At 41.6% G+C, this 13,344-nt stretch overlaps 1 protein-coding gene across 1 annotated transcript; it reads left to right on the top strand.

The window, feature by feature from the left end:
• Positions 1-324: 324 nt before the first annotated feature.
• Positions 325-11,820, top strand: LOC137617143 (uncharacterized). Its single transcript, XM_068347000.1, has 2 exons — positions 325-507; positions 11,254-11,820. The coding sequence occupies exons 1-2, from the start codon at positions 397-399 to the stop codon at positions 11,791-11,793; spliced, it is 651 nt and encodes a 216-aa protein (XP_068203101.1). The 5' UTR covers positions 325-396; the 3' UTR covers positions 11,794-11,820.
• Positions 11,821-13,344: the final 1,524 nt, after the last annotated feature.

Raw genomic sequence — 13,344 nt, 5'->3', positions numbered from 1 at the left:
TGTTGTTTTGTATTTGTATTATGCTGTGTATACATTATTTTACTAGTTGTCATGCAAAATTTTACAGAAACATTTTCCATTTATAAAAAGGTAAAAAGAGTAAAACTTTGTGTATACAATAATGATAGGAAATTTTGATCATGCAAAATGAAGCCGGTAAACTTAGATACGTGACTTTACTAAGGATGAAAATAAGTGGATAATCTTTATCTTTATAATCAATGTAACTGTAACCATATCAGATAAAAGGCAGTAAGATTATTGTAGTAGCAACACTATAAAGATAGAAAGAGCAATAAGATAAGATAAACATGAAGATAATTTGCGGGGAGTTTAGAATAAAGTACAGTACAGAGTGCTTGTCATGGCCTTCAGGTAAACCATTGAGAGGCCAGAATGATTACCAGAACAATTTTAGGTCTGTTGTTCTTGGTTCTATGTTTTCGTGAGTGTCTGTGCCTAACATTGGCTTCGAAGGCTGACGAGTTGGGCCAGTATGATGATGAGGTGAGTCATGCTGTAATTTTTTAAGGGAAGATGATGCAATAATTATAAATTTAAATTATCTATTTTCACTATTAAGGTATAAGAAAAAGTTATTACCTCTGCCAACAAAGTTGGAAGGAGGTTATGTTTTACACCTGTTTGTGTGTTTGTAAACACCTTTCTGGCCACAATTTTAATCATAGAGTAATGAAACTTGTAAGGGTTAACTGTTATGTAAAAATCTAGAAATGATTAAATTTTGGAAGGTCATGGTCACAGTCAAGCAAAATGTCAAATTCATGTAATCGGCCATAAGTTTGGACATCGTTGTCACAGACTTCAAACTAGGTTCACATTTGAGTGTATGAAAATCCACGGCAATTGTGTACATGTTAAGGTCGAGAAATAAGCTGCTGCAGTGGAGGTTTGCACTCTACTGAGTGTCTCTCTAGTTTAAAATAGTTCCTATCGGAAAATAGAACAAGGTGCAAACGTAATAGAAATTTTAGTGTTTATCATAGTACTGTATAGATTATCTTTTTTTTTTCTTTTTCTTTTTTTATCGCTGATGATATGAAGATTATTTGCATTGAATATTTTACTATTTAACTGCATCGAATACTTTGCATATAATAAATCCTCGGGTTAAAACGGTTTCTACTTAACGTTCCGTAGACACAACAGCTCCCATAAAGGAATTGTATGATTTATTGGTCACTCATTTTATCATTCCATTTTTATGAATAGAACTTACCTGGCAGTTATATATATATAGCTGAGTCTCTGACTGCAGCAGAATTAAATCGAAAATCGCGGCAACCGCCTTGTGGTGGTTGTGTGGTTAGATGGTTAACAACCCTTACAGGGTGGTACTTGGAATCATTCCCATTTTCTATTCCTCAGATTATCTCTGCCGGCCGGATCGACAACATCGTTGGTCCGCCTTTCAGAGTTTTTTCGGATCGCTTTCCCTTCATCGCCTGTTTGGACTTCGTTTTTGGTGAAGTACACTGTGTTGGGATTTGGCAATCGTGTTGTTTTTGTTTTTTGTCTTTTTTCCTTTATTATCATGAGTGAGAAAATTCATTATCGTGTTTGTGCGAATGATATTTGCAAGGTGAGGTTGCCGAAACTTTCGGTTGACCCTCACACTATCTGTATGGGTTGCAGGGGGTTTGAATGTTCCTTAGATAATAAGTGCAAGGAATGCGAGGTTTTAAGTGATAATGATTGGTTAGCCATGCAGCGCTATGTGCGCAAACTCGAGATTGATAGAGTTAGAAGAGCTAAATCAAAGTCAAAGTCTGCTAGTGAGCCTAGCTTAGATTTATCTATTGACCCTTTGCTTGTAACCCCTTTGGAAGGTATTCCTTCCACAAATGTAGTGACTCCTGCCCCTTCTACAGGACCTGTGCCTACGGATGACCCTGGGTATGCTAAATTAGCTGCTGAATTGGAGGCCATTAAAGCACAGTTGGAGGCCTTTGAAGGTAAGGGTGTTGGTGAAATTAGTGCTTGTGAAGTGCAGTGGAGGTGGCGACTGATCGAATCTGTCATACCCCTAGGTCTAGACCTCTACCAAGCTCCCAGGACCAAGGGAGAAGGTACGTCGAAAGCCGAAAGGGGGTGAGAGGTGCTTATCCTCGGTCAGTCGTCGCCTCAGACAGTCCTGTTGCGATCTCCCAGGCTGCTCTTGACCGCCATAGGAAAGGCGTGTCGGATATGTTTGTGTCTTCGCCTGATCGTTCTCCCAGACGTAATTGGCGTTACGAATCAAGACCAATGAAGAGAGGGTGGAACCGGGACGTGCAGTCTCGTTCTCCCTCTCCCGGTTCGAGTAGCAGAGACCCTGATCCTTCGGAAGACGATTTCGATGTTCCTGTTAAAAGGGCGAAACAGAGAGTCCTTAGCCCAGTTAATCCTGCTAGACTCCCTGCTTCTTATGCCAGCGCTCCCAGTCAAGCCGTACGACAACTGCCGTCTTCGGCACCGCGAGAGCCAGCGAAGGTTGCTAAAGCTTTCATGGTTGTTATGCAGGAACAACTTTCATCGTTAGTTAAAGCTTTCAGCCACCCTTCTCAGTCCGTCAGACGTAAGGACGTCTCTTTGCCTGTTAAGAGATCTTCTTCTAAGAGAGATTTTAGTATCTCTCCCAAGAAACCTCTGCGCACTTCGTCGGCCGTACGACAACGTGCACCCTCTTCATCGGCACGCTGCCAGGAATTTCCTTCCCCCCCCTCCTGCCACCAGGACGATACTGCCTCTCGTTCTCGGCGCCGTGACGATTCCGTTTCCCTTTCGAAACACCTGGACGTTACTGCCTCGTTTCTTAGGAAACAGGATGAATGCAGTCTGCATTTTCAAGGCGACGGCAGCCTGCATCTTCAGGACGCTTCCGTTTCTCGTCATCGTGACGATACTGCCTCTCGTCATTGTGACGATACCGCTGCTCGTCATCGTGACGATACCGCCTCTCGCCGACTGGATGTTAGCGGCGCTCGGCGCCAGGATTCAAACACCTCTCGCTGCCAGACTGCTGGCAGCCCAACTCTTCGGGATGTTATCCTTGAGCAGGACCTCGAAGATATTTCGGAAGAGGAAGAAAAACCTGCCGACTCTTCTAGCGATTACAAGGTTCTTTCTCGCTCTCTTTTGGAACTTTATGGGGAGGAATTTCAACCTTCGGCCCCTCGTTCTCCTCAGTCTCAATTTACCAGGAAGAAAGCTACTAAATCTTCGGCCTTCATCAAAATGAAACTTTCAATTTCGGCCAGGAAAGCTCTCGCTAAAGTGGTTGATTGGATGGAGGAACGGAGACAAGCTGTCAAGACCACCTTTTCTTTTCCACCGTCCCGGCTCGCTTCCAAGGCCGGTATGTGGTATGAGACAGGGGAACCTTTGGGGTTAGGAGTGCCTTCCTCCTCCCAAGGTGACTTCTCGGCTCTTGTGGACTCGGCAAGAAGGCATGCTTTAAACTCTGCCAAGGTGATGTGGTCCATGTCGGAGCTTGATCACCTCGTCAAGGGAATTTTCAGGGTTTTCGAGGTTTTCAGCTTCCTGGACTGGTCTCTCGGGACTCTGGCTAGGAAGTCTGAACTCCTGGAGGACAAGAAGGACCTGACGAGTATCATGTCCTGCATGGACAAAGCTCTAAGGGATGGAGCTAATGAATTGGCTTCCCTTTTCTCAGCAGGGGTCTTAAAGAAGAGGGCCCTATTTGTGCTCCTTCACCTCTAGATCTGTGACTGTTGCCCAGAAGTCGGAGCTGCTTTACGCCCCTTTTTCTCATCATCTTTTTCCTGAAGCTCTGGTCAGAGATATCTCCCTTTCTCTGGCTCAGAAGGCTACTCAGGACCTTTTGTCTCGGTCGGCTAGGAAGACCTTACCTGTTGCTCCTGCTCCTCTGAAGAAGGAGGAGAAGAAGTTTCAACAGCCCTTTCGGGGAAGGATCTCCTCGAGAGCGGATTTTAGGGGGAGAAGACAAGTCAGGGCCAAGGACCAGCAGGGGTGCGTTTAGGCCTTGGTCCAAAAAATGAGATGGAAGTCCTCCAGACTCCAGTAGGGGCAAGACTGTCTCGTTTTTGGCAGTCTTGGGAAAGGCTCTTCTGGAGCTAGTCGACCAGATGTTGGTCAAGGGAGCAATAGCGCCAGTTCAAGACCTCGCCTCACCAGGCTTTTACAATCGCCTGTTTCTGGTTCCCAAGAACTCGGGTGGATGGAGACCAGTCCTAGATGTCAGCTCTCTGAACGCCTTCGTGGAGAAAACAAAGTTCTCCATGGAGACGACTCAGTCAGTGCTGGCTGCAGTTCGTCCAGGAGACTGGATGGTTTCTCTCGACCTACAGGACGCTTATTTTCACGTCCCCATTCATCCGTCTTCGAGGAGATATCTGAGGTTTGTGTTCCAGGGCAAGTGCTTCCAGTTCAGGGCACTTTGCTTCAGTCTCAGCACAGCTCCCCAAGTCTTCACCAGACTTATGGCAAATGTGGCAGGCTGGTTACACCAGGAGGGGATAAGGGTCTCCTTCTATCTAGACGACTGGCTGATCCGGTCACAGTCGAAAGAGAAATGTCTGGAGGACCTAATGAAAACTTATACGATCACTCAGGACCTGGGACTCATCGTCAACTGGGGGAAGTCTCAGACCGAGCCGAATCAGACTATTCTCTATTTGGGGATAGTTCTGAATTCAGTTCTTTTTCAGGCTTCTCCCTCCCAGGAGAGGCAGACCAGGTGCCTGGACAAAGTCAAAGACTTTTTGAGGAAGCAGGAATGCTCAGCGAAGGAGTGGATGAGTCTGCTGGGAGCTCTATCCTCCTTGGAGCAGTTTGTCCCTTTGGGGAGACTGCACCTAAGGCCTCTGCAACACTTCCTCGCAAAGGTTTGGAACAGAAAGATCCAGGAGGACACTTTTTCTTTTCCCATCCCGACAGAGATCAAGGATCTTTTAATGTGGTGGCTGGACCCAGCTCTGTTGGGAAAAGGGATCTCTTTGTTCAAGAAGAACCCCGACCTAGTGTTATTCTCAGACGCGTCCGAGTCAGGCTGGGGAGCAACACTAGGGAACAAAGAGGTCTCAGGTATTTGGGAAGTGAGTCAGGTCAGTTGGCATATCAACAGGAAGGAGTTGATGGCCATTTTATTAGGGCTCAAGGCCTTCAAGACCTCGGTCTCGGGAAAGACTGTGGAGATCAATTCCGACAACACCACAGCTCTCGCGTACATAAGGAAGCAAGGGGGAACTCACTCCCTCTCTCTGTTCTCAACTGCGAGAGAGCTTCTCCTCTGGGCGAGCGAGAACGAGACCCAGCTGTTGACAAGGTTTGTTCAAGGGCAGAGAAACATCAGGGCAGACATGCTCAGCAGGAGGGGACAGGTCCTTCCTACAGAGTGGACTCTCAATCCGCATATCTGTCGGAGCCTCTGGAAGTTGTGGGGCAGACCAGTAATAGACCTTTTCGCCTCCGTTCTAAACAAGAGGATCCCGAACTACTGCTCCCTAGTACCGGACGAGGAAGCTGTTGCAGTGGACGCCTTCTTGATGGATTGGACGGGGCTGGACATGTATGCCTTTCCCCCGTTCAAGATCATCAATCTGGTTGTCAGGAAGTTCGCTCTCCTCGATTCGGGACGAATGACCCTAGTGGCTCCATTCTGGCCTGCGAGGGAATGGTTCACCGAAGTGGTAGGGTTACTGATGGACTTTCCAAGAAGACTCCCGGCAAGTCCAGATCTTCTCAGACAACCCCACTTCGAGAGATTTCACCAAAACCCCCTCGCTCTCAATCTGACTGCCTTCAGACTGTCGAGAAGCTCGTTAGATCCCGAGGCTTTTCAGTACAAGCGGCGAAAGCTATTGCCAGGGCAAGGAGGATCTCTTCACAAAGAGTCTACCAGTCAAAGTGGGAGACCTTTAGAGCTTGGTGCAGGAGGCGCAAGGTTTCCTCGTCCTCTACCTCTCTGAGCCAGATTGCAGACTTTCTTTTGTACCTCAGGCAGGATGCTAAGCTGGCTGTATCTACCATTAAAGGATACAGGAGCATGCTCTCAACCGTCTTTAGGCATAGAGGCTTAGAGTTATCTCAGAATAAGGACTTGCAGGACCTCATTAGGTCTTTTGAGACAACGAAGCAGGTGCACTTAAGGCCCCCTTCTTGGAACCTGGATGTGGTGCTTAAGTTCTTGTGCTCCAGGAAGTTTGAGCCTATCTCGCAAGCTTCTCTGTGAGATCTGACTAAGAAAACCCTCTTCCTTTTGTCTCTAGCGACTGCCAGGAGGATCAGCGAGGTCCAGGCAATCGAGAAGCGTGTAGGCTTCACCCTAAATGGAGCGGTTTGTTCCTTGAGGTTCGACTTTCTCGCCAAGAATGAGAACCCTTCGAAACCCTGGCCTAGGACTTTTGAAGTCCCTAACCTCACGGATCTAGTAGGTCAGGAACAGGAAAGCCTCCTCTGCCCGGTTAGGGCTCTCAAGACGTATTTGGCTCACACTAAGAGCGTGAGGGGTGCTTCCAACTCCTTATGGTGTTCAGTGAAGGATCCTCAAAAACCCCTGTCAAAGAATGCTTTGTCCTTTTTCCTGAGGGAAACTATTAGGGAAGCCCACCTCTTTTGTGAGGAAGAAAACTTCGCCCTGTTAAAAGTACGGGCTCACGAAGTAAGGGCCATTGCTGCTTCGCTGGCATACCGGAAAAATATGTCAGTTAAGCAGATCATGGACACAACGTTCTAGAGGAGCAACTCTGTCTTCGCTTCTCATTACCTCAGAGAGGTAAGAGTGGACTACGATAAGTGTTATACCTTGGGCCCTTACGTAGCTGCGGCTTCTGTATTAGGCAAAGGAGTTACTACCCCCACTCAACCTTAGTTTATGTACTTGTATATGGGTTTGTGTTTTTTTTTTACGGTTGTCTGAGGTCCTCGTCCTGTGGTACGGTTCCCTCAGTCCAGATAGATAGTTTATATCTATTTCTGCAAGGTTAGATGGTTAGCTTTAGTAAGGTTGCAGGTTTTTTATATGGGAAGGTAGTTTTCTGAAGTCTAGTCAAGTTGTTGGTCCTACCCCTTTGACATACTCGATTGAGTTGTTTGCAGCGTAGCGGGTCTACTCCTGGCTGAACACTCCTAAGGGAAAGCGACTCTAGAGGCAGTTACCTTTGAAGTCAGCTACCTTAGCAGGTAAGGAATCAAGGTGTTTGTTCTCCTACAACTCTTTTGTTGTTTCCCCAACTATGTTTTTTTTCTGTCTGTTTCCCTCCTCCAAATGTGTGAATCAGCTATATATATATAACTGCCAGGTAAGTTCTATTCATAAAAATGGAGTTTTTATGATAAAACAAAGTTTTATGAATACTTACCTGGCAGTTATATATATATTTTAAAGCCCACCCACCTCCCCTCAGGAGACAGGTCGGGCAAAGATAATCTGAGGAACAGAAAATGGGAATGATTCCAAGTACCACCCTGTAAGGGTTGTTAACCATCTAACCACACAACCACCACAAGGCGGTTGCCGCGATTTTCGATTTAATTCTGCCGCAGTCTGAGACTCAGCTATATATATATAACTGCCAGGTAAGTATTCATAAAACTTTGTTTTATCATAAAAACTCCATATTTATGTTCTCCCTAAATATTTGTGTTTTTCATAATAATGTTTTCTTGTCCATGGCTATAATTTTAACTGTACAGCGCTGAGTGACTTAGGAGCTTACTTGCAGTACTGTATTTATGTGCGATCTGACGTACTTCAAAACTTAAGTTACAACAATGGATCTTCATTGTACTTTACTGTACTGTACTTTAAACTCCGTTAAGTACGTTATGCGATTGTTGTTTTCAAGATTTTCACTTAGATGAGTTTGAATTATTTTCATTGCATTCTCAAAAGTTTAGAAATTAAATTTGGCAATTTCCACACACATGTTCCATGAGCACTCCACATGAATCTGAGTACATTGTACTGTACATTTTCAGAATCTCTGAACGGAAATACAGGTCTTATAAATGTTAGATTGATTTCAGAATTCATCTATTATTTATAACATTATCATTATAATCCAACATAGATAGGTCACATTTTCCTGTGGATCTTTATTTTTATAACCAAAATTATTCTTAGATTAGTTTAGATCTGGTGGGTCAACTTTTTTAATAATCCATTGTTGTTACTCACAAAGCCATATGTAAACGTATGGTGTATAAACAAGAAACTCAAGTCATATATTGTATGGTTGGTTTGACCAATCGGATCACATCTTTTACTTGTTACTAGTAATGTGGAACTAGTTCAATGCTTGAACTGCAAGTGGTATGAAATACATTCAGTATTATTAGTTTTTGGTTTTGTCATAAATAAGAATTTCATGATTAAATTAGTGTTCAATCCAACTTCTGTAATTAACCAATACATTTGTTTTGAGGTTGCCCAGTTTTTTTGCATTCAGATACAGTGCAGTACATGCAATGTCACATTACCCATCAGTTTATTCATGTATCAGGATACAATATTGTACTAGGAGTGTTTGAGAACATAGTACAGTAATGCTTGGCCTTTATTAGTATTAGGATTCATATTTTACAATGTGATCTGTTTTACAATTTTCATTGACTTCTAGAAGGATTTTTATATCATTTCTTTTATAATAATTCCCATTAGTAGATTACAGAATGAGGATAATGACTTTTGGAATTGGTCTTTTTCTCTTGCCATTAGGTTTTCTTCTTCCCGTGCACTGTAAACATTATTTTTGCCCTTAGCTGCACCTGATTTATATCATTCTACTTTATCTCCATGCCTGCTTCATTTTTACCTCATGGTGTAATTGATTTTTTCTCGGTGGCAGTTAGAAACTAAATGGCTTCATAAGCCCCAATGCAAGACTGTAGCCCAAATTGATCAGTCCAATCACCTCTCTGTTATTTCTTCATTCACATTTAAAGCATCAGAAATGTATTACGCTCTTTACATTATTATTACTTGCTAAGCTACAACCCTAGTTGGAAAAGCAGGATGCTATAAGCCCAATGGCATCAAAATGGAAAAATAGTCCAGTGAAGAAAGGAAATAAGGAAATAAATTAACTGCAAGAGAAGTAATGAAAAATTAAAACAAAATATTTTAAGAACGGTAATAACATTAACATACATCTTCCATATGTAAACTATAAAAACTTAAAACTAGAGGGAGAGAAATAAGATATAATAGTGTGCCAGATTGTACCCTCAAGCAAGAGAACTCTACCCCAAGACAGTGGAAGACCATGGTACAGAGGCTATGGCATTACCCAAGACTAGAGAACAATGTTTTGGTTTTGAAGTGTCCTTCTAGAAAAGCTGCTTACTATAGCTAAAGAGTCTCTTTCCAGAGGAAAATAACCACTGAACAATTACATTGCAGTAGTTAACCCCTTCAGCGAAGAATTATTTGGTAATCTCAGTGTTGTCAGGTGTATGAGGACAGAGGAGAACACAGAAATATTAGGCCAGACTATTCTGTGTAAGTGTAGGCAAAGGAAAAATGAGTCATAAACAGAGGATCTAATGTAGTACTATCTGGCCAGCCAAAGAAGACAATAACACTCTAGCGGTAGTATCTCAATGGGTGGCTGGTGCCCTGACCGTCTGTGATACCATCTGTCGTATACTGTACTGCATGAAGTACAGTATTGCTTTTTTCCATACCGTATCTACTGGCAAATCATTGACAACATACTGTAGAATGATGGAGATGCAAAAATCTGCATCATGCAATTTCTAAGTGCAACATTGACTTGGTTTTCACAGCAGAAGGAAGTGCAACATTGACTTTGTTTTCACAACAGAAGGAAGTGCAACATTGACTTTGTTTTCACAACAGAAGGAAGTGCAACATTGACTTTGTTTTCACAACAGAAGGAAGTGCAACATTGACTTTGTTTTCACAACAGAAGGAAGTGCAACATTGACTTTGTTTTCACAACAGAAGGAAGTGCAACATTGACTTTGCATTCCCTTCTGCCAGCATTTTATTGTTTCTGAGATACATTTGCTCATTAACTTTTATTTCTGCATTTAGTAATTGTTTATCTGCAACCCATTTTTCTCACATATTTTTTTTCTAATATCCTCTTATTCCTCCTTTATTTCTGTACGTAATCTTGTCTCTGTTACAATTACACCTTGAGTGACCTCAGTTGTTCCCTCTCTATGCTTCTTATTTCCCCATCTCACTCTTTTATTTCCTCCTGCCCTCTTAGAATCACATGAATGCTCCCTGCAAATTCTATGATCCTTGCCAACCTTTTTGCATAATTTATGTGCTATTTCAATGGTTTCTTTAATCTTAGACATTTTTTGTAAATTCTCTCCTTGATATTGTGTTACTAATTTAACTTATCTTGATTATCTCTACAGCTACAGTTCCACCCCTCATACTTCAACTTTATCTTTCACCTCTAGCAAATAATGATTAGATATGCCCCCAGCTATTCATCTCTTCATCATTACAATATCAATTAACTCCTCAATCTTCTTATCAAGTGTACACCTGATTATTGTTCTCATGAAACCATAGATTTAAAAAAAATCAAGCTACTCTCCGAATACAAATTCATAATCTTCTCTGTTATCATTTACCTCCAAACTTAAATCTCCTCTTTTGTCTACTTTTGTATTGAAGACGCAAAGCACAACCACCGTTTCGTAATCTCAGAACTGAGCAATGCAAAGCAAAGACTCGGATTATATATATACTGTAAAACTATAAATCAAGTGACTCATTATCATTCTCATTACAGGGTAGGAAATCATATGAATAATCTCATCCTTTCTATACTCTACATTTTTAAAGTTGCCATGTGGCAGAGTTCCCTCTTGGTCCTTCCCACTTCACTTACATAGCTTCTTACCATTTTCTCTCCTGTTCTCAGCACGTGGCCAGTCCATCTATCTATAAGATCTTGGTCAAATTTCCAGTCCTTTATCAGTCATTTCCTCGTGTATCATTTGGTGGAGATGTGACATCATCATAAGATCAAGGCTCTAAGCCATAATCCCCCTTTTGCTATTACTGACGTAAAGTTGACCAAGGATGGAGAACGAATGGTAGCTTGATCTAACCACAAGTCCTTGAATTTTATTTCATTGTTTAATTTAAATCTATAAGTGCAATATCTTCATAACAATAATCTTTGTGAGAAGGATTATATTTTATTCAAAAACTACAGTATTCTTATATTTTGAAATTATCTTCCGTTTCATTTAAATTCTACTATTTTTTGCTTGCAGGAGGAGGTTCCTTCACCAATTGCTCCAGGAGAACCACTGCTCTCAAACTACTCCTCAGAAGGACTTTCAGTTCCGTCGATTTTGGCTTTAAATGCTGTAGCTCCACCAGTTACAGAAATAAGTTCTTATCAGTTAGTATCTGTAGAAACAGTCTCATCACCATCACCTTCAGAAGAACCAATTTCATCACCTTTATATCAAACAAAACTGTCTTCACTGTCAGCCGAGCCACCGCCTTCATCGTTAGTCTCGGCAGATCCATTGTCTATGTTGCTACCCCAACCAGAATCTACGCATCTATCTTCTCTGCTCAGTGGTTCTTCTCCGGTCACTACTACTGCACTGCCTCAACCAAAAATTCATACCTCTAAATGGTCTAGAGAAGACCTAAGAGTGTTGGCCTTTGCAGCATTCTTTGTACTCCTTCTTCCTTTCTTGGTCCTGTGGGTAGTTACTGTGAGAGATTCTGCAAGTAGAGTACAAAGACTTTACACTAGACTTGGTAGTGATCCTAATGACTTGGAAGACACCGCATTTTGATACGATATAATAAATATGCTGATATTCTTTTAGTGTTTTAATGTTCATGGCAGTCTTCTGCCTCTATTCTCATTAGTAAGTTTGACGGCCAATTGGCCACGGTAGAGACACGATGTGTGGTTTACACTTCCCCTGGCCATTATAGTAAAAGAAGTTGTATAATTGATTAACAAGCATGAAAAGAAAAAAAAATGAACTATTTGGCAATCTTTCGCTAGGTTTCATACTGTTATCTGGGCAACAGAGTTAATTTGATGATGACACTCGGCTGCGCTATATCAAGTACGACCATGTATCCAATGTATTTCAACCTTTAAGTTAAGCTGTAGTCTCTAAACTCTGGCCAAGTAGAGGCTTAGTTTGGAGTTCCAAAGCTTAAGGGAACATGTATCTTAAATCTTCTGCCATTAAATAATCTATTTTAGAGAATAATTGAAAATAACCTTGGTGAGAAGTGTATATATTTTCTAAATGAAATTTTTTTACTTTATTCAGGACATAATAAGCCTTAGATACTATATACACGGATTACAATTATTATTATTATTATTACTTGCTAAGCTACAAACCTAGCTGGAAAAACAGGATGTTATAACCCAGGGGCTCCAACAGGGAAAAATGCCCAATGAGGAAAGGAAACGAGGAAAAATAAAGTATTTCAAGAACAGTAATAACATTGAAATAAATATTTCCTATATAAACTATAAAAACTTCAACAAAACAAGAGGAATAGAAATTAGATAGAATAGTGTACCCTTAAGCAAGAGAACACTAACCCAAGACAGTGTAAGACCATGATACAGAGGCTATGGCACTACCCAAGACTAGAGACCAATGGTTTGATTTTGGAGTGTCCTTCTCCTAGAAGAGCTGCTTACCAAAGCTAAAGAGTCCTCTACCCTTCCCGAGAGAAAAGTAGCCACTGAACAATTACAGTACAGTAGTTAACCCCTTGGGTGAAGGCCAATGATACAAAAATCAATTATGTTTCCCAAGAATTAAGTAGCTTAGCCATTTAATGAGAAGAGAGAGCTAAGAACCCCTAAGGGGGTGGGGGGGGGGGCTGAGTGCCGGGTGACTGGTGTCAGTGACAGTGAATCAGATGGAAGGATCATGTATGTGATGAGGTCCAACAGGGTTAAAAAGATGCAAAATATAGAAATGGATGGAAAAAGTCGAATCGAGTGTCTGACCTTGCTAATAAGGTCAAAAGAATAATAAAGGCTGAAAAGATATTTTGTTTATGTGTAAGCTACTGTTTGCTGAAACCATGACATTAGCAATTTCTTTTATTTACTCTTATATTTTTTTAGATGCTGTTAGTGGATTAGTGAGCTTGACCTATTTTTTTATTAGGCACATATTTCAGTTACATTTTTTTTCACTTAGGAATTAGTTGTGCAGCCTAAACTAAAAGACTTTTGCTAAAATAAAGAGAATTGAGTTGCTGTTTCAGATGCAAAAAGGACAGACAGCAATCATTTTATCTTTCCCTCGTTTCAGCTTAAAATAAAGTTGTAACAGATAATAATCAATTGAAAGGATAGAATG

Source organism: Palaemon carinicauda, chromosome 23, assembly GCF_036898095.1.
Source record: "Palaemon carinicauda isolate YSFRI2023 chromosome 23, ASM3689809v2, whole genome shotgun sequence".
NCBI lineage: Eukaryota > Metazoa > Arthropoda > Malacostraca > Decapoda > Palaemonidae > Palaemon > Palaemon carinicauda.
The sequence above is the reverse complement of the archived record's forward strand: the minus strand, read 5'-3'. Positions and strand labels throughout refer to the sequence as shown.

Coding starts and splice junctions, on each gene's coding strand:
- LOC137617143 (XM_068347000.1), top strand. CDS start 397: ATGATTACCAGAACAATTTTAGGTCTGTTGTTCTTGGTTCTATGTTTT. Junction 508..11,253: donor TGGGCCAGTATGATGATGAG/GTGAGTCATGCT, acceptor TTTTGCTTGCAG/GAGGAGGTTCCTTCACCAAT.